Raw genomic sequence first — 20,865 nt, 5'->3', positions numbered from 1 at the left:
GAAACCTGACTCTGATTCAGAAGTGCATTTACCTCCTTCTTCTTGAGGATGGCCTTTTTCTGTAAGACTTTGACTGCGTAAAACTGGTCATCTGTACGATGGCGTGCAAGCAGCACCTTGCCGAAGCTGCCCTTGCCGATCACCTTGAGGAAGTGGAAGTCACTGGGTTTGGCCGATGGGTTGGAGGACGGACCAAGGTTGATCTGTTGGGATGGACTGGGCTATGAGAGGGGGAGCAAAGAAGAAAAGGAGTTAGAGCCGTAGTATGAGCCACAAAATGGACAGTAAACATGTAAACAGAGGATGTGTGCGTATCCCTGCATATGGCACAATGTAAACAAAGGAAGTTAATTGCAAATGTACTTACAGGAGGAGACGGGTTTGTATTCATGAGCTCAGCATCCTGAGGAGGACTCAAGTTCAGAATAGACTGAACGTCAGGACTGAAAAAACACAAAGAGTTCAAACTTAGTTAATCTAATAACAAAGCATGTTTGCATTTTTTTTATGTGAACCAGTTGAGTCACAAAGTTTCCCCAGAGGACAGATAGCTGGCATTTCTGGTTGTGTTTCCCAATGTTTTGTCCTCCAGTGAATTCAGAACAATAACATGAGTCAGATGGTACTCACTGCTTGCAGGCGTAGGAGTTTGTGGCAAGCCTCTGAATGAAGTCGTTCAGCCCCATCTTCCTTTGTTTCATAAAAGCTGCAACGAGAGAGAAAAAACAAAAATAAAGTTTAGATTTTGAAATAAAAAGCAAAAAGATGTCCATCCATGCCATGAAGAATCAGCTTAAAAATATCCAGCCATGATTCCATACCGGTGACTAATGCCACTAGTCCTCTAGATTTCGAATAAGTCAGGACAGGCTGTTCTGTTTCTGTTTTGATCGTCATGATGTGATGAGTTGAACTGTAGCCCTGCACTCTTCAACTGCCCAATGCAAAATATAATCTACCTTGCTTTTGGCTCTTGTTTTATAACAGGCCAGGAGGAGGGAGGCAGGGAGGGAGGAGCTGGCCCACACACAAACCCACACCCCCTGGTGGGTGTGATCCTGTGCAAAAAATTTCGTTCTGCTAAGTGGAGCGTGAGAAGATGATCGATCCCGTTCTCGACCAATCAGAGGCCGTTGCGCTCCCAACGCGTCATAGCCGCGCCTCAAAATGTGTGCTTGCGTCAAAAACATCAGAAAAAAGGAAGAAAAAAAAAAGTTCTTCACCACCACTCACTATTTGCACATATGTTTGTGCAACACCATAGCAACTTTGCTTAACATCCCATGTGTCACAGTAACAGCAGGACAGCAACAAATCCTATAGGCTCATGACATCCAGATGTGTCCACTGAGAAACATATGGTGCCATTTAATGTTCCAGGGGTGCAGAATGAACGCCAGATTGTATACATAGGCGAACATGAGGTGAAACTGCTGAAGAGAGTTCTTGAGATTCGGGATTATTATTTTCCAAGATCCTTGCTGAAACAGTGTACCCTTGCCCCCCATCTAACCCCCCCCCCCCCGAGTTTGCAGCTTGGTCCTGTACAAATAATCTGATAGCCTCTCAACTAGGCCTATCATCTTCACTGTTTGGCTGCTTCTCAATTAAAACGGCCGGGAGTGACGCAGGTCCCCTCGGTAGCCTATACAAAAGACGAGAGGGAGAGCCTGAGCCGAGGGAGGCCCCGTGCCAAGAAAAAAGCCGCTGGTAGTGGAAAAGTACAGACGCAGAAACTCCTAAATACTTCCAGCTCAGATGGGGGGATAAAAAAAGGGAGAAAGAGATCAGACCCACACTCTGTTTTAACCTACCGGTAAACCTCTCGGAAGCGACCAAAACACTTCAATGTGGTGATCAGAATGAAATAATGAGGGGAAAAAAATGCCAGTTTGTGCTGCGTTTCGTGCGCTGGCACACAGACAGGCTCAGTCAGGCTCGGTTATGTAAGTCACCTGGTTCAAGTTTTATCTACACCCCTGAGTGGAATGAAATTATGCAAGACTATCACCTATGAAGGCCAAACTCAACTGATAGCCTATTGCATATTGATCACGGTGCGTAAAAAGAGAAACATACAGACTAATCCAAATGTAAGTACAGCAGTTTTGTTGTTGTTTTAACAGCTTATAGAAACAAACATAAGATGTAACAATGTAAGTAATCAACGGCAACTTTACCTGCGCAATACAAACATTTACAGTCTTGCGTAAAAACACAAAAAGCTGTATAATTTCACGTGTCTTAATTGCCTGTTCTACATCCAAAAAACCCCACATCAGACACAGTTTCCATGGAAAACAAACAAACCTTTGAGATCTGAAGGAGTTCTCATTTTGCTGCCTGCAGCGCAAGAGTTCAACAAGTTGCAAAAGTAGAGTTGCCAAGCTTTCTCTGGCACTTTTAACAGACCCCCTATCAGCGAGGAGTTTCTATAGATAACAGCATCATAAATCCAGGTCACTGGATTATGTTATGGAGTGAATGGAGCGCCCCCCAAGTATGTCTGCCAGTGCTTTCTTCCCCACCACAGACACACACACACACACACACACACACACACACACACACACACACACACACAGAGAGAGAGTTGGCTGGGAGCTTTAGCTTTACAAGAGAAACTATAAATATCACAATATGCTGGTAAACGCAGACATAGCATTACGTCCCACAATCATATTATTATCGATCCGCAGTTTTCTACAGCGCTTTTAAAGGAATATCATACAGATTTCTGTCGATTGGAGAAACTCATCTCTGGGTCTTCCAAACCAACATGCAGACTACTTACACGTCAAAGCGGTCGTTTTGTCTTTCATAGGGATGCTTTATTTTCCGAATCACAGCAAGCAGATAGGCTATAGGCTCCTCGGCAGGCAGGTAATCGAACTACACCGCATTCCTCTTCTTGGAGACTTTCATCCAGAAGTTTTTTTCTTTTTTTCCTTTCTTTTCAGGGCGGAGACGTCCCGCCTCTATTTCCTTCCACTCTACAGTTGTGTGTTTCATGCATGGTTGCATGAGTTTTCCTCAGGGCGGGGGGTGTAGGCTGTGCTGCCTTCAAAGGCTCCTCATAAGCTCCTACTTTTGAGGTCATTGAAAATATAGACTTAACTTTTATTTCACTATAAAATGAACGAAAGTAATGTATTTATTTATTCTTATTATTTAATTGTATTTCTGCAGCTACTTTCCCCTGCAACTAAATCGATAAAAAATGTTTAAACACATGACTAATGGATTGATGAACCATAAAATTATTAATATTTCTGTGCCTGTAAAGTATAAGAAAATACTGGAAAATGGAATCAAACTTTTATTATACAAAAATGTTATTTAATGGCAGTGAACCTGCATTATCAACATATCACTATCATCATATTTGTCATCTTTCAACATCAACATAAAGGCAAAAACTGGCTTGGATAAAGGGTAAATGCAAGCATTTGGTTTTCTTAAACTCTTCAGTTTCATCCTCACTAGTTTTTTTCCACTCCAGTCTGCTAGCTGAGGTCATTCACTCACTGAGCCCTGAATTAAAAAGTAACCCGTCTTTGGAAATTCACTGAGTTCACATTAATTCAAAGTTGGGAGCTGTCCAGACGTTGAGGCCATATTAATTAACCATATCTCTTGATGAATTGCTCTCTTCTTCCAACTAGTTAGTGCATTCCTACTCAAGATAATATTTTGCTGATTTTTTGCCTTCGCAAATGTTTGAGAAAGTGGAGAACAGAGGGAATATACGAACGGAAACATAGACGTGAGAAAGCATCGAGCTGGACAGGTGAAATGTACACCAATGACGCAGTAAAGAAAGCATCATGGAAATGTGGGTCTGACAGGGAATAAAAAGAGATGAGACGATGATGAGATTACATTTTTCATGTCTGCTTCTGTGCTTTTGTGCCACAGCACCAGTGAATTGTTTTTAGGCAAACACAGAGCCAAAGACAGGCAGCAATTAAGGCTCATCCACAAATTACTAAGAATCAGGATTATGCCTCTATATATGTGTGTGTGTGTGAGAGAGAGAGAAAGTGCTTTGCTCCTGACCCCTGGCCTCTCTCAGAGAACGTCTTTGTGCTCATTCATGTGTGATGCTGCAGTTTTTAAATATAGCCTCAACTTTTTTACTGCTGTCTCTGTCTCTCCCTTAACTCAGGTCAAATCTATTATTAATCTGTCCCCCATAGCCACCTGATGCACACGGGGACACACACACACACACACGCAGAGCTGGAGGGCAAAACAAACCTGCAGGAAGTCTGACAGCACACACACACACGCATTCACACGTACGCACAACCTGGAGGGCAAAAACAAACCTGCAGAGAGACTGACAGAACATGCACACCAAGAGAGCAAAAGGGCACATCAGGTACTTCCTTAATTCCCTGAAGGTGTCCAACGTGCCTCTCCCTCACTGCAGCACTGAGAACTTTTGCGCAGTTTGTTAGAAAAAGATATTTCTCCTTGAGACAGCATAGGCCGCAGCACTGCCATCCTTCAAGAGGCATTTAATCTACAATATGTCACCACTGACACTACAGCAGCGCTCCACGTGGGACAAAAACCGACATCTCTTATCAGCACTTGAAAGCATCACACGCCAAACAAGTGAAACCTCACATATTGCTTTCTCAGATAAAAAGAATACAGGGAAATCACGTGCTATATACAGAAAAAAAACAAAAAAACATTGACCTTGAAAACTTTGCAGTCTTTTGCACAAATGTACACAAGGAGACTGATTTTAAACTCTGAGTGAAGAGCAGCTACTTTGCATTTCCATCCAAGGAATAAGAACTCAAACACGTAAGAGGAGAGGATTAAAAGGGATGAAGAAGACTTTACCTCCGCTGGGATGTAAGTGCAGCTCTTGCGCCTGCATCTGCGGTCATAGCCCAGAGTTGAATGAAATGAGAGAGAAGCGTTGAGAGAAGATCAGGAGAGAGAGGAAGAAAGAGGGAGAGAGAGGGAGCAATACTAACAAAAAGTCCACTCAGTGTTTTTCCTATCTGGCCCTCGTTCCCGTCTGGATTAAAAGGCTCACATTTGGGCCCTGAACAAGAGGAGCCTCCACAATATTCAAGCTGTGTGTTTATTGCCTTTGTGTGTGTGTGTGTGTGTGTGTGTGTGTGTGTGTGTGTGTGTGTGTGTGTGTGTGTGTGTATGTATGTGTGACAGAGACACTAGTACATTATGTAACCCACTAGTGGGACTGCCATCTTTGCCAAAGGCAGCTTTGACTCATACACACACACACTCTTATGGGGCCATTTCGTGAAAGGACAGGAGGAGGGTCACGAGGCAGTGCAAAAGAGAGTTTGATATTACAGTTGTATTACAAACACAAACACACACATAAAGACTCACACACACACTCCCTCAGCCCACCCACCTACTGTGTACCCACACATACACAAAGACCAACGTATGCCCATATTCACGCTGTCTCCGGAAGATGACATCCATCCCTTAAAGCGGTTCATCCCTTTCATTCTCCCATGCCTCCATCTTGTAATGTCCGCGCTCTGTGCTGGGGATGATGAGGGGGTTTGTGGCTACAGTTGATCTGGCGATGAATGTGAATGAGCCTCGGTGGTGAGGAACCAAATGACACTGTTACATAAAGGCCTCGGCTATTCAAAGAGGACAGCCAGGCTTTTATTTTGCCACGGTGGACTGTCAGTGTGTGTGTGTGGAGTGTTTGGCACTACCAATCCTATTTATGCCTTCAGCTACCTCCATAGACTGTCATCGATCACCATTGTAGTGGACTCTGCGCGTGTGTGTTCATTTTGTAGGTCCCCGTTTCATAATAATTTCCCAGAAATTAATTGACACATAATTGTCAGTTCCTTGTAAAGTTCCTGGAAGGGATCATATTATCACATTCCAGTTAACTGCTAGCATAACCTACAACTAGTGCAAAGCAGGTCAACTAAAATGCAAAAATGTGTAGAGTGTAGAGAATTAGGTTATAATAGAATGATTCTTTTAAGGAACGTCCTCTAGAGATCAAACTTTTCTAATTAATACTGAGTTGCTGTTCTTTCCGGGAAATATTTTATGGGTTGTGGAAATTATCAGGAAATTACGAATTCATAAAATAAAGCTCTGCAGTGTGTTCTAGTACTTCTGTCTTTGAAGGAACTCTTTTGGCTTTTAAAGATCAAAAGACAATGGCAAGTATTTTGGGGCTGCATTTTATGCCTCGATTAGATAGTGACAGTAGAAATATGACAGGAAATGAGAGAAAGATAGGGAATGACATTCAACACAGGTCCCCGTCAGAAAGTGGGAAAGTTGCCTTCTAGGTCACAGAAAAAGTGACTTTTAGAAAATAACATAAAAAGAGAAGAGATTTTGAATGATCCACGTTCTTTTAGTGGTGCACTCAAGGGCTCGGATTTAGCTTCTGGATTAAGGCTAGAATTAGGTCGAGGCTGTGATGGTCAAACGTAGGTTTAGAGGACAAAGAGTACATTATGTTGTTGGCATTCCTGGCTCTGAATGTAGTACACACACCCAAATCTGTCTAAATTACAGCACTTACTGTAAATCGTCAAGATATAATGGAAACAAACACGTTCACACACTTTTCTCCAAACTGTCAAAAGTCTCTGGTTTGGGAGTGTCTCCATGGATTATAAAGTTTATGCATTTGTTTGTGTTGTATCTGAATATGTGCGTGTCAGTGTGTAGGTGTGTATGTTTGCCTGTTTAGCTTTGAAGGGCAGGTTGACACAGGTGAGCAACGCGTTATGAATGGTACGAGAAAAGAGTAAATAACAGCTTCAGAAATGGAGCTGCAATGTTGATATTATTTTGCGTCACTGAGAACAAAAGAGTTAAGTTTGAGAACACACACACACACACACACACACACACACACACACACACACACACACACACACACACACACACACACACACTCAGGCTTTGTAATCACACGTTATATAAACCTGTTGGCGTCTCAGGAAGGAAAGCTCCATATGTTGGTGTGTAAATGCTGATTAACTGCGCTGCAGCAACTTGATGAACAGACTAATGCGTTTAATAAGGGTATCCTCAGCAGATGCTCTTTGTTACATAAGACCACTTTTTCTGAGAGGAGTGAAATAACATAGACATGGTTTGCCATTTTGTTCCTCTGTAAAATTAGACGGTCAGAACTCTGCTCACTATAATTATTACTACTGGATCTATCCTTCGCTCTCCATCATTGCTCTCTACTGGTCCCTCCGCACACATCGCTGCATCACTGTAAATGACTCATATGTGACAAATTTTAACTTTTAAGCGCTCCTGCAGCCACTAATTGCTGAACTAGGAACAACAGGGTGTAACAGCATCATGGCCGAGACCACAGGAACAGCTTGTCACCAGCTCGGCTAATTGCTCAGATTTCTCTCCGTATGCCGAAAACTCCCATAATTAACAGGCAGACTACTCCCAGAGAAAAACATTTTCATCACAATATGGTTCTTGTCACATTTCTTTCTTGGAGATGTTCCAGTAGGCAGCAGGTACCTGCAGATCTGCCACAAAGTGTTACTGCAGTAGCGCAGAACGACCAGCGGTGGTGGAAAGTAACTAAGTACATTTACTCCAGTTCTGTACTCAAGTACTATTTTGAAGCACATGTACTTTGAGTATTTTCAATTTATGCTCCATACATCTTACTAGTTACTTCAATTTTTACAGATGAAGACGTTACATACAAAAACATAGCTTATAAAATACGATGCAATATTATAGATGTTCTATAGATGATCTTCAGTGGACTTTTACTTGTAAAGGAGTATTTTTATGTTGCAGTATTGCTACTTCTACTTAAATACTTCCCCCACCAGTGACAAATATGTGCATACTATCCAAGAGTGGAAAGGAATAGTTCCTACATGGGAAAGTAAAATAATGTTACAACAATGCAATGCATCACAAATTATAATATGTTAAATATAAGTGTTCATCTGCTTATTATGATTTACATTTTAAAATGCACAGAATTCGATAATGTTTTTGAGCCTGAAGTAAAAGGACATATTAAGGTTGTTACTAAAAATACTCACACACTCACGAGAAGAGCTTCTGTCTTGGTACATGAAAGATTCCAAGCAAAGGTAAAGGTAACAATAAAAAAGGGAATAGATAGGCTTATGCCAAAATGTCACACGCACACATGTTGTGTACTTTGGATTGGACCGTGATTTGTGGCAGAAATAAAGGGCATGACGGAAAATTAAAGCACAGCCACTTACAGTCGGCTATAAACTCATACTGGACTCTGACCCAGTGGCACGCATGTACAGTATGCAACAAGCACAGAATCATACACTCGTATTTCTGCTGCAGAGAGTGGCAAAAGTTGTACACAGACGCCGAAAAGGTCACTGTGTCATGTGTATGATGATCAATACTGTGTCTGTAACTACTGTTTTGCCTTCCAAGTCAGTTTCCACAGGACAGAAAATAGTCATCTTGGTTTATGAACAACAGTTATTATCCTGGGAGCTTAGAGGTTGGATCAGAGAGCCAAGTGGTAAGGTAAAGTTACAATGTGTGTGTGCAGGCTGAATCATTCAGCCAGAAGATTTGGATGGAAACGAAACATCAAACAAGAAAAAAAAATAGACAGAAAATGAATGGTAGAAGATAATTTTTGGACTGATGGAGAAAATAAACCAAAGTGCAGATAATAAAACGATGTGAGGCTGATGGCGAGGGATGGATGATGGAGAAAGGTAACAGAGCAATGAGAGTTTGTGAAAGACTGATGGGAAAGAAGGAAAGACAGGAGGAAGTAGAGGAATACAAAACAACAGGCTTAGTTGCTGGTGACTTACCGTTGTCGCCAGGGCAACAGTAGCTGTCTGGGTCTGACTCATTGTGGTAGTACAGGTCCATCGCCTGAGGGAGAAATATGGCATCACTTAGTAAAAGCAATGTGAATATGTCTGCAACAAAGAAATGCAAATAGAAAGTATAAAATGTAAAGTCAGATTGATTTTCCTCAATGCAAGTGTTCTAAAGTCCATGTTCCAGTATACATATACAGTAAAAATGACTTGCAGAAAATACAACATACTTATCATGAACTGTATTCAAGCAACCCTGTAACACCAGTATTGGTTCTTGTTCTTTAGTTCTTGTTTCAGTTCAGTTGAGTGATAATGGGTGTTTGACATCTTGTGAAAACTATACAGCCCTTTGGCTTATGACTTTCTTTAAAGTGGATTAGACAAATTCAAAGATACAATTGGCCAAGATACAGTCAGGGTCAGTGCTTTTCCAATTTTGGGGTCAGGACCCCTCACAAGGGGTCACAAGACAAGTCTAAGGGGTTGCAAGATGATTTGTAGGATAGGAGAGCACTTCTTGGTTGAACTGCTGATAAACAAATAAGGCAAATATTGATTTGTTTTAAAGGGGTTACAAGCAAAAAAGTTTAGAAACCGCTGATGCTTTTCTTAGCTCTTGAAAAGAGTACAATGACTTTAAGAGATGTTTTTGAACAGCAGCACTCTAAATCAGCATTTCTTAAAGCACTGGTTCTGACCCAGACTTGTTCATTCCCCAGTTTTCAGTTGGTCCCCCACATGACGTCTTTTAATGGGGCTGAGTTTCCAGGGTGAGTCTGCATTAAATCACTTGAGTCCTGTGCAGAAAGTGGTGAGAAAGCTCTGCTCTAACAACATGACAACAGAGTATTATTGTGCTTTAGTGAGACTGAACGTCAGGATGAAACTGATCTTACTCTACCTTGGGCAAAGAAATGACTTCTGCTCTGTTGACATTACAGTGTGTGCTTGTCCACACTTTCTGTCTATTAAGGAACAGCTTCTTGCTAAGCTGGCCTAAGTTAACTGCAACATATAATTGAATGCAAACTTAAACATACAATTATTTCAGTAATTAGGAATCTACTGCAAAATGTAACATTCCCTTGAATTGATAACAGCACATAGAAGTATTCAGATAATTTACTTAAGTAAAATTACCCATAAATGAATGTAAAAATACTCCATTACAGAATCCTACTTAGGGGTACTATCAGGTTTGCTTTTTATGGTTAAATGTTTGATAATAAGGGAGCCCAAGATACAGATTTTTGTAAGATGCCACAAACAATAAAGGCTGGGAACCACATGGTTTAATCTTTAACAAGGCATTTAATTTCATAAGTGTATCAAATGTTGTTTAATGTAAAATCTTAATCTGAAAAGGAACTAGTAACTCATGCTGTCAAATACAGAGGAGTAGAAAGTACAATATTTCATAAATTTGAAATACTCATATAAAGTACAATCAAAGTAAAGCACTTGAGTAGATTTCCATCACTGGAGGGCTGTTTATGTAATTGTTTGTGAGTGCTGACCTTTGACTTGCCACATCAGGTTAGAAAAGTCAATACATGGCTCTGTATGTGGCAGGGTGAACGGCTCAGCAACGTGTAAGTGAATGTGCACAAACGTACACGCGCACAAAGTCAAGACTGTCCCGCTTTTGTCTTTTCACATACAGTAGCATTATAATTGGCAGCTGTCACAGGACCGGCAGCATTTGCATCTCAGGACGTTCCCATGAAACTGCGCTGTCGTGTCAGATATTTGGCTTTTAGTGATTGTCGCTGTCAGTCATCGACTTTTCAAAGTGTCTATTAAATACAGTCTTAGCCTAGTTTGCTATTCCACGCTGCAGCTCTGAAAACTTATCGCAGCTCTCAGTACTCTCCCATGGGTGTTTTCTGAGAACGAGACAAGCTGAGGCATGTCTGTTTGTGTGTGTGAGTGTGTGTGTTTCAACCTCATCAGTTTGTTTCTTCATTCAGAGGCAATACTCTCAACAATCTGCCTATCATGCTGGTCATTTCATCTCCATATAAGTCTTAATATAGCTGACAGCAGCCTCGTCTATCCATCTTTTGTTCTCAGTTTGTTCTCTCTCTCTCTCTCACACACACACACACACACACACACACACACACACACACACACACACACACACACACACATACACATATTGCTTGCTGTTCATATCCTCTTATACTGTCAATGTCTCTCTGCAGTCAAAAAAACTTTACCATTCATGCCCCTTTGTCCTCTCTTCCTATGCTCATTCCCTCCCTATCTTCGGGTTGTGCATTGATTCACTATAGAGACCTGATGGAGTTGTATCCATAGTGATGGTAAATCTAGGCTTTCGGTTCATTAATATTTCATCGACTGATTTATGTCTCCAAAATAAGTCAGAAAGTTTTGGTTGTTCAAGCAGAGGTAAAGAGAGAGAGAGAGAGAGAGAGAGAGAGAGAGAGAGAGAGAGAGAGACTTTTAGTTTGTGTAAGGGTCAAGGAGAGGTAGAGGCTTGTATGACTTGGCTGTGAGTCATAAGATGAAAGAATTTGACAGTGAAAGGGCTCGGAATATTTTGCCTTTAACATCAAAGAAATTAGTATGTTGCTCTGGGTGTTTTTCCTTGGTTTCTGTGCACCAAAATACAAATATAATATTATTCACCATATATTATTAATTTCAATGTTAAAATTCTTGCTTTTCCGAAGTTTCCCATATTTACAACAAAGATCGAATCATAGTGCGTTATAATATCGTTTATTTTGATGTTATATTTTGAATAACCATTAAAAACCATTTGTGTAAAGCAACTGAACTGTAAAGGATTTCCTATGTTATGACATAAGATCCTAAGAAAAAAGAAGGTGCAGGCATAATAAATATTACCTTGTGCAACTGTTGGCTTGCTTCAATGGCACTCAAAAATGTTGATGCCACAATAATACCATTGGGTCTAGAATATTGTATAAAATGTTTGAAATCCGAAATGAACTTTGAAGTAACTGCAGGACAATTACAAGCATTGCTACAAAAGTGGGTCATTTTATGTTGAATACAATTAACAGCGTTGGTCAGCAATAAAATCGATGTGGCAGTCAGCACTTTGTACTGCAGTTTACAGAGCCAAATGATCTGCGGCTAAACTGTAGGTGCTTTAGGAAAAGAAAAAAATGTGTATAGAGTAGTCCTCTAAAATCACGACAACTTATGGCACACACAAACTGTCCCGCATGTTGGGCTTTACAAATGTCATGTTACCTTTTGTACACCTTTTTTGTGTTTCCAATCATAACAATTTACTCAACTCATTATTTTGTCAACTTCCAGTATCATATAATTAACCATCTGAGAAAACTGAGCGATAATAATCTTTTATTGTTTGTTGTGAATATCTATTGTATAATATAACAAAGACGTTAACAATTTCCTGAAATCTTCCACACCTGGATCTACTGATTACTGTAATAAATGAATGTTTGCTACCTTTAATTAAATTAACTGTAGGCAGAATGAACTTGCCTGTGTGCGTTGACGTGGCTGCCAGGTATCCTCTAGGGCGTAGCTGATGTAGGGACCACTGCAGATTGAGCACTCCAGCATGACAGGGCTGGCCAGGAGAGGCGAGGCGTGGATCCCCCAGGACTGACAACCCCCCAGGTGAACATCTGACTCTGCTTCCTTCTGCTTGCCTGTACCGTCGCCATGATGGCGAGCCAGCATCTTCCACTTCCTGACCTGTAAGTGAAGGATAACTTGTTTTTCATTCAGCCTAAAGTTTCAAAGCAAATACATCACATGTAATAAAAGCCTCTTTGAGAAAGGGTCATTTGTCTGCCTGCAGTATTTAATTATGTAATCATTCTGTTAAACCCATAACCATAACCCACGCTGAGCCTTATCATCCATCCAAAGTGTCTGTTAGAGATTGAATTTAGTGACATGTTGTTTAGGTGGTGTAATACCTTATTAAGCTAATTATCAACATTTACCATCTACCATGTATCTTCAAAAATGGTGATTTTGGAGGAGTCCTAAACAACAACCATATATCATAACCCTATAACTGATACATTTCTTAAACTTAACATTTCAAGCTGTTCTCTTAACAGCTAATACCTAAATAATAAACAAGTATTGTTCTTGAGCCTTTTCATAACCTCAGCATTTTACGGTATTAACTGGTCTTGCTGTGGATTCATAAATCTAATACACACTGCAATTTATTTGGAGATTTCAAAGCCTTCAAAGTCTTTATTCTATCTTTTAATTTTGAACATTAAACTATGTAAAAACTTATTTTAGTAATTTGGACTATTTTCATTGTAGTGACAAGTGATGAGCCAAGCTGAGGGAAACACATATGGAAGTTCTGTAGCATACTTATATGACGGCCATTTTAATCCTTCAAAAGAGTTGAATGTCACATCAGTTAAAATGAATAAATAACACAGCTAGAGTCTTCATCATCACTTTTTAAGTAAAATATCTGAGGGTCACGTTAGCATTTCACAAGAGTGAGTTAGTCTTAGCTTTAGCAGTAATCTTCTCTCATGTGACAGCTGCACAGTGACACACTCTCTTGAAGACATTTCACCACAAATACTTCTTCTCAATCATCATTTAGCATGTGTCTAGCAACACTGCCTGAATACATATCATAGGGAAAAAAGCACAAATACTCTTAAAGCATGCCCAGGAGAGAGAAGGTGTGGGAGAGAAACATGAGATACATTGGACAATGGAAGCTAAGGTCAAGGTGCACATAGTTCTTGAGGAAAACAAATTGCATAGATGGATGTGTCAGTGACCCAGAATGGCTGTTATGTAAGGTAAATGGTGTCCTTGGCACACAGAGCGGACAGGTTCAGTGACTGCAGCCATTTCAAATGAGTCTTATCAAGGCTTCTATCAGTGGCTGCTGCTCTGCTTGCCTCTACATTGCCACAGCTTGGCAGGGGGGAAATGTGTGTGAGTGAGACTGTGTGTGTAGTTGTGTGTGTGTGTGTGTGTGTGTGTGTGTGTGTGTGTGTGTGTGTTTGTGTGTGTGTTAGAGTCCAAACTTGCAGCTCGGCAAAAAAACTTTCCTCCTGTGTGAATGGTTGCTCCCTTGACTATAATTATAGCTCAGTGCTGGAAGGACAGAATGGATCCAAACAATTACTGACAGTGTCAAACACAATATGATATCATTCTGTCATAACACTGTGTGTGTGTGTGTGTGTGTGTGTGTGTGTGTGTGTGTGTGTGTGTGTGTGTGTGTGTGTGTGTGTGTGTCTAAGGACTATAATAAAATAAAAAATAAATTGTCACCTATTGTTATTGTATCATTTAGTCAAAGTTGATAAAATTGTATTGACACAGCCTGGTCTCACTCCCAACTCAAATACCCTCTACCTCAAAAAGTGACCCATAGGTGCTCCAGCCTTGAGCATCCGTTATGGACACACCCACCAGACTTAGATGTTGTATAAAGAGCCACAAAGTCCTCATAATGAGGAGGTTGGGTAGATGGATGGCTCAAACAAACACAGGACTCCAGGAGAACCTTGTTTGTGTCCCATTTAAAAGCAAAAATCAAAGTTGACTTCTTTTAGGTTATGTACCTTACATAACATACAATCTTTTCCTTAAACATGAAAAAGATTGTATATTAAACAGTCTAGCTGTTTTCCCCTTTTCCAGTATAAACTAAGCAAACCAGCTGTTGGCTGTATCTTACTATACTTGAATCAATATCACACCCAGTAGACTTTTGTTGTGACATTACTGACATTTTATAAACATGCAAACATTACAACATTTATTTATGCCTTTAATGGATAGAGGCAGCTGAAGAGATTCAGGTAAGGGGGAGAGAGATGGCAAGGGGCCATAGGTAGGACTCTGTGCATGGCCTTGGTACATGGGGCACCAGCTCTACCAGGTGAGCTACTGAGGAACCTCCCAAGACAGAGTGGAGGTATGTGGGTCATAAACATTGTTTCTTTAGGCAGCATTTCATCATAGTTATGTATATAGAGACCCAGCAGCTGAACTACATGTTTATCATACAAATGATAATTTATTGTATGGACTCTTACTGAACCTTGTTCCAGAGAAGGTGCCATGCATTCCTTCAGTGGTAAAGAAAATATGTGCACAGGAAGTATTACAAAACACACACACACACACACACACACACACACACACACACACACACACACACACACAAATGGCATTTCCAGACTCCCCTTCCTCTCAACCCATCCCTGCCCTTTGACCTGGTTTTGTGCCACGACCCTTTAAGACAACAGTGGTTCTGCTATTAGTTAGGTTACATAAGGCCCCTCCTATAAGAGCTGTCCTTTCACCTCATAAACTCAGTATGTAATATAGACCAGGGAAAGCCTCATACTATAAGGCCCGGATGTACACATCAGTCACACAGTCTCATAAATCAAGAAATAAAAACATCACATGCACCATATCCACACTTAATCAGACCCTTTTCCTCTGCCTCTTCCATGCTAACCTCTTTAACTCCCCTTTGCCTGTCTGTGTAGGCTACACATTAGCGTTGTTACGTAAAACTCTCATACAGTGGACCCAGCCATAAAGTACAGTACTGTATGATAACATGAAAACAATCATTGTAGGAAAACACCACTTTACTCACACTTCTGCTCACCACAACACTGAGTACACTGCAAACACATGTAATGATAAACATATGCATAACAAGTCCCTCCATACAGGGTTAGACAAAATAACAGAAACTTAAGAGTACAATACAGAAGCATTGATCTAATAGAAGATCAATGGATCAATGGAAGATAATGTTGAGGTGCATTATGGGAATTGTAAGATACTGTGTTTTTGGAGATTAACCCATTATATACAGGCTAAAGATCAGGTGAGGCCTCTGCTGATTTTGATCATTCTTCATTCATTCTGTCTCTTGTGGGTTTCCCAACTTTATCAAAGTGCGATACCAAATCACTGGGACTACCCTGTTAAGTATTACTGTCAGGCAATTGCCTTCCCAGAAACTTTTACATATTATGATTGAACAGAACACTAAAGTATGTTTCTGCAAACATTTGAGCCGAGTAATAGACAATGCAGTAACAGAATCTTGATTCATATTTCATCAGCACTGCCTAGTTTTACAGTTTGATTGGGCAGGACGAACCTCCTTTGCATAAAGTTGGAGTCATGTTTATGCACATTCAGATACTGCGAACACTGACTCAACCTGCCTCGGTGTATCCATCATGTGCTATGTGGCTGGATCTCCTGCTCTCCATAGAAAATTAGAAGGATCCATTGACATCAGTCAACAGATCCAGTGTTTCTGTACCGTAAGGCACTGGCTAATGCTAGTTATGGGTGGCTATATAGTGGTAATAATCATTGGACATTAAGCTGTCAAAATAGACTGATGTAAGTCAACAAAAGACTAGGTTGAGTTTCAGAGTTGGGCAGTCCAAATACATTTAAAAATATGACTCGAATATGTAGATGTCTTTATAATTGTGATTTACAGACAGAAAAATCATGATGACATTTGCAGGAACAGAAAAACGGCACTGACAGAGAGTTACTGTGGTCACAAACAGACCATCAGTGACCGAAAGACATGTAATAGGATATTTGCTGAACAAACCATTCTCTTGAAAATTAAAGCAAAAAATATTACAGTGAGCCTCTATTTACAGCTGCTTTACTGCGTTATAGGGCGTTTCTGTTATTCTGTCTTTCCAATACAAGCAATCTCTCCACCTAAGGCCTTTGTACAATACGTAGAAGATAAGGACAGTGTTTATGGTGGTGTCATTAGCCAGCCTATTGCACTCTTTCCTGGTAACCCCCTTTTGGCCTTGTTCTTGTCCTTCTACCAGCTACCCTTGGTGTGTTACTCTACCTCTAACTGGCTGTGTGATGTCCCACATATGTCTGAGCATCAAAGAGTAATGAAATGAGAAGAGGCGAGAGATCATCGGTGGGGGGGAATCATGAAGTAGAAGAAGAGAATGAGGCGCGAGCAGAGATATGGAGACAAAAGGACAATATTTTTGAAAGAGAAAAGGATAAACAGAGAGAATGAGAGTGTGAGATACGTACTGCATTCTCTGTTAGAGATAAGACTTGCTCATTAACACCAAGGTCACTGCTCTTTCTTCTCCCTTTGTTTTTCTGTGCTTCTGTTCCAAGATCGCAAGCACAGGTCTTAAAATGAATGAGGGAGTGGGGAAAGTCAGATCCAACCGGGGAGAGAGGCAAAGAGCTATGATTCAGGCCGTCCAAATGGAATTCAAACGCCAACTACAGTGTGTCTCATGGGAGATTAAGCCTCAGAAATACTGTTCAGAGCCAGAGAAAGAGAGAGAGAGAGTCAACCTGAAAAATGAGAGCGAGTATCTAAAAAAAACAAAACAGCAGGACAGGGGGGAACTGTAATGTTATTGTTAAACAGACTGAGGGGTAAGTTTGGGATTTCAAGATTGAGATATTGAACCTAAGCTGCTTTCCAGGTTTGTGGCCATTTTCATCCACTGGGGTCATACTCTGACTCTTTTCATCTCTAAATCCTGAGGAATACTGAGGTCTGTGAATCTTGACTTCCTGGCAAAACATTAATATTCATGGTCATCCACTGTGCCTCAACCCCTGCCAGTTTCCTGGAAATGAAAAAGCGGCCCTTCACCTGGACTTTCGTACCATCTTCCCCTATGTTTTACTCTCTATCCTTTTCTTAGGATATATCTATGTAGCGCAGGGCCTATTAGATCACCTTGTGTCTCACTGAGATAGTCATAACAAACCAAACATTTCATATCGCATGAGCACAGTTTGACTAAAATTTATAAAAGATGAAAACACTGGAGGACTGACTTTAAAAACATGGCTAAGTATATTCACAGATCTGGTTCATGATATTTTACATGTTTGAGGTTCAAGTTATTTGACTACCTAATGTGACAAAAGTTACTGGAAGCCAGCTTTCTTTTGTATATTAAAAAACGATATTCATTTCACACACATCTGTGACAATGCTCTTAAATTAGTTTACAGCCATGATCGCAGGTCTGTGAGGCTGTAGACATAGTAGTGAGCAGGGGTGAGATAGCATGCTCCCAATGATAATACTGTACATGCAGATATATATAGCAAGTATAGCATGGTATATTTAGCATGTTCAACATCTTAGTTTAGCTTTACTCATACTAACATCAGCTGTTTAGTGCTACTAAACATACAGTTTAGCTGAGACAGTACTTTTTCTACCTATGCAAGAGATTATTCAAAGTGATCCATCCATTAGTTGTGAAATTTCACTCAAAACCACAAATATCAATCTGCTGGTGGTGCTAGATGAAAAATCAAGGACTCATCAAAGTAGATAGGATTCATTTTCTGGGGAACATGAATGTCTGTACAAAATTTCATAGCTATATTTCAGTCTGGATCCAAGTGGTGAAGCAACAGCTCAAACAAACCACCAAATATGAACACCAAAACTTGGCCCAAAACAGATGCGTCATCTCTGCAACTGGATACCAGTGCTAAGTGTCCATTCATAACATGGATTTCACAGCATGCCACTAATTTTGCTTCTTGACTATTAATGTTACAGTATTTACTTTTTTTGTTAGTGCATCACACTGGATTTTGTTCATGGATCTCAAGGATTTAGACACCCAAAACTAAACAGAATTATAAAACCAACAGATCAGAGCCTTTTACAGTACAACAGAATGCAATATGTAGTCACAAACCGTATCTACAGTTGCTTGTTGTGCACTAGTAATGCCATGAGTAAGTGTATTGTCCATGTGGAAGCAGATCAGGTCAACTCTAAGCTTAGTTGTCAAGTGTGAGCCATAAACCCCAAAACCCCAAGTGCACAAAGCAGATTCAATAGAGCTGAGTTTGAATAGAAAAAAAAAAAGTTGCAATCCATGGTCAGGGTGACGTTGAGCCTCTGTGGCACAGCAGTTTTGGCATTAGCTCTGGAACATCAAGATGGAAGAAGGGATTAGCCAGGCTTTCAGGGTAGATTAGAACAACAATAATTCCCAAATTCCCTCACAATGAGACTCGGAGAAGAGAGGATGCTCCCCTTTTTTCGAGTGTGCCAAGGTCAGCTGAGAGAAAGGGGAGGGAGGAGAGGGGGAGTATGAGGGAGATGTATCAATGCTAGCGGATCTCCCTCCACAGAAGGTGTAGGTACTGATACAGAATGTTTTACCTATATTTTGAGTCTTGTACATTCAAGTCACTGATTATACACTGAATAGTCCATTTTGTTTCAGTTAATATACCTAACCTTATATTTTAACTGGTAAAAGAAAAACACTCAACATCTCAAAATGTCAAAATTACTATTTCTTTATCAATTGTCTTCATCACCTTTATTTAATCACTCTTGCATTGGAACACTGAAAGTATTATCAAAAATAAAGCTGTGTTACTTCCTTGTAGTCATACCTGTCCATATATCTGTGTTGAATGCCTTTGTTATCTGTATGAAACCAGACACACATGAGTCAGGATGAGAAAAAAACCTGCCTTACTTTTCCTTCTTCAGCTCCCCTCTTGCTTGTTATAGCTAGGGTTGGGTGAAACACTACAAAGCTAATTTACACATCCCTCTGTATCACGACAAATCCAGGAAACCACAGCCAAGGTATGAAGTGCCTTCTCTATGCTTATTTATCTTCTTCTTTGTGCTTTGGCAGAGAAAGCCTGTATAACGCTGCAGTGGCAATGGGAACAAATGCACTGTGCCATTTTAGGATGTGTGTATACATCCACTGTGAGCAAAGAGGAGAGATCATGCAAGAAAAGCAATTCCAAGTTTATTACTTCAACCACATTCTTCCACTGCCAGAGAACTTGGCTTTGGAACAAAAGAATAGCAAAGGATTAGAAGTTTTCCATTGCTAAGTGTATGCTAAACAGCGGTAGCTTAGGACTACTTTCCAGACCCTGGAAGAGTTCCCTCATTTAAATGCTTCTTAAATATGTTTAAATCAGAGGAGGGAAAAATATGAGTCACAACAATAGGTAGGGCAATGGATGTTGGCAGGGAAATAACAAGGTTGTAAAGGATATAGGGCATGATTTTAATAGAGGAACCTCAACAGGGATGAAGTGCAAGTCAAGGTTCTTAACAACTAACCAGCTGACTCTAATCACTGCCAGGAGGACAAGTAGGAGCTGGAAGTTTGCAACTGATACAAACTGGCTTTATACCAACTGGCACCTCACCAGTTTCATTACTTAGCGGAGAATTTGAAAGACTCAAGTGTTTCTGACTTGTGTTTCTGACTTTATGTGGAGTGAATGTGGATATGTGCTGAGGTCTTTAACAAGGAGTAAAGTCAATTTACTATTCAAAAGAGTACAAGCAGAAGTTTGGAATGAGAGGCATTTCTCCTTTGGTATTGGTACTGTATGCATGACACAAGCCAACAACATGACACTGTTTGGTTCCCAGTACTCTCTGTTTAACTCTTTGTATCAAATATAACTGGACCTGTGGGCTGTTCCTCTTATTTCCTTGTTATTCCCAATACAAGCTAAAAACTGCTTTGACTGTAATGAAATTCATGGAAAACACAACTACAGTATGCAAGAAGGCTGTGCAACCTGTTTGGAAAGTGAGGACAGGACCAATTGTTGGTCAGGAGACACATGGGCAACAAAGTTCACCAGTTCATTGAATGCACCTAGTCATCCAATACAACCTGCAATAAATCATGTGTTTTTGCTGAGACTGTATCAGATTCTGTAGTAATCCGGCTGTGCACAATTTGTGGTGTGGTATTGGATTTCATTATGCTGAAATAAGTCTCCAAAATATTGACCTAAATATTGGTGAAAAACCGTCAACTCTTTGGATGAATCAGCTGAAAATCAAGATTTTCCACCCAGTGGTCACAGTTTAAATTTAAACAGCTGCGTGGGAGATGGCTGGAGTCCAGAGTTCGTGTCCTTGGCTCTAAAACGTCAGTGG

General features: G+C 40.4%; 1 protein-coding gene across 5 annotated transcripts in view; it reads right to left on the bottom strand.

Moving 5' to 3' along the window:
• The window catches only part of sgk1 (serum/glucocorticoid regulated kinase 1), a 35,301-nt gene that overhangs the window by 3,911 nt on the left and 10,525 nt on the right, over nt 1-20,865 (bottom strand). Inside the window, exons 4-8 of one of the 5 annotated variants that reach the window (XM_051408695.1) lie at nt 12,384-12,599; nt 8,859-8,922; nt 631-706; nt 368-443; nt 33-221 (exon numbers count right to left, since the gene is read on the bottom strand). In XM_051408695.1, coding sequence (XP_051264655.1) covers nt 33-221; nt 368-443; nt 631-706; nt 8,859-8,922; nt 12,384-12,599 — 621 coding nt within the window. Of the gene's footprint in view, nt 1-32; nt 222-367; nt 444-630; nt 707-821; nt 970-2,310; nt 2,472-2,794; nt 2,959-4,860; nt 4,949-8,858; nt 8,923-12,383; nt 12,600-20,865 lie in introns of those variants that run through there. The other 4 variants (XM_051408698.1, XM_051408699.1, XM_051408700.1 and 1 more) reach the window with 4 other exon arrangements.

Source organism: Dicentrarchus labrax, unplaced genomic scaffold, assembly GCF_905237075.1.
Source record: "Dicentrarchus labrax unplaced genomic scaffold, dlabrax2021, whole genome shotgun sequence".
In the NCBI taxonomy this organism is placed as follows: Eukaryota; Metazoa; Chordata; class Actinopteri; family Moronidae; genus Dicentrarchus; species Dicentrarchus labrax.
This window is presented reverse-complemented; position numbering and strand designations above follow the sequence as displayed.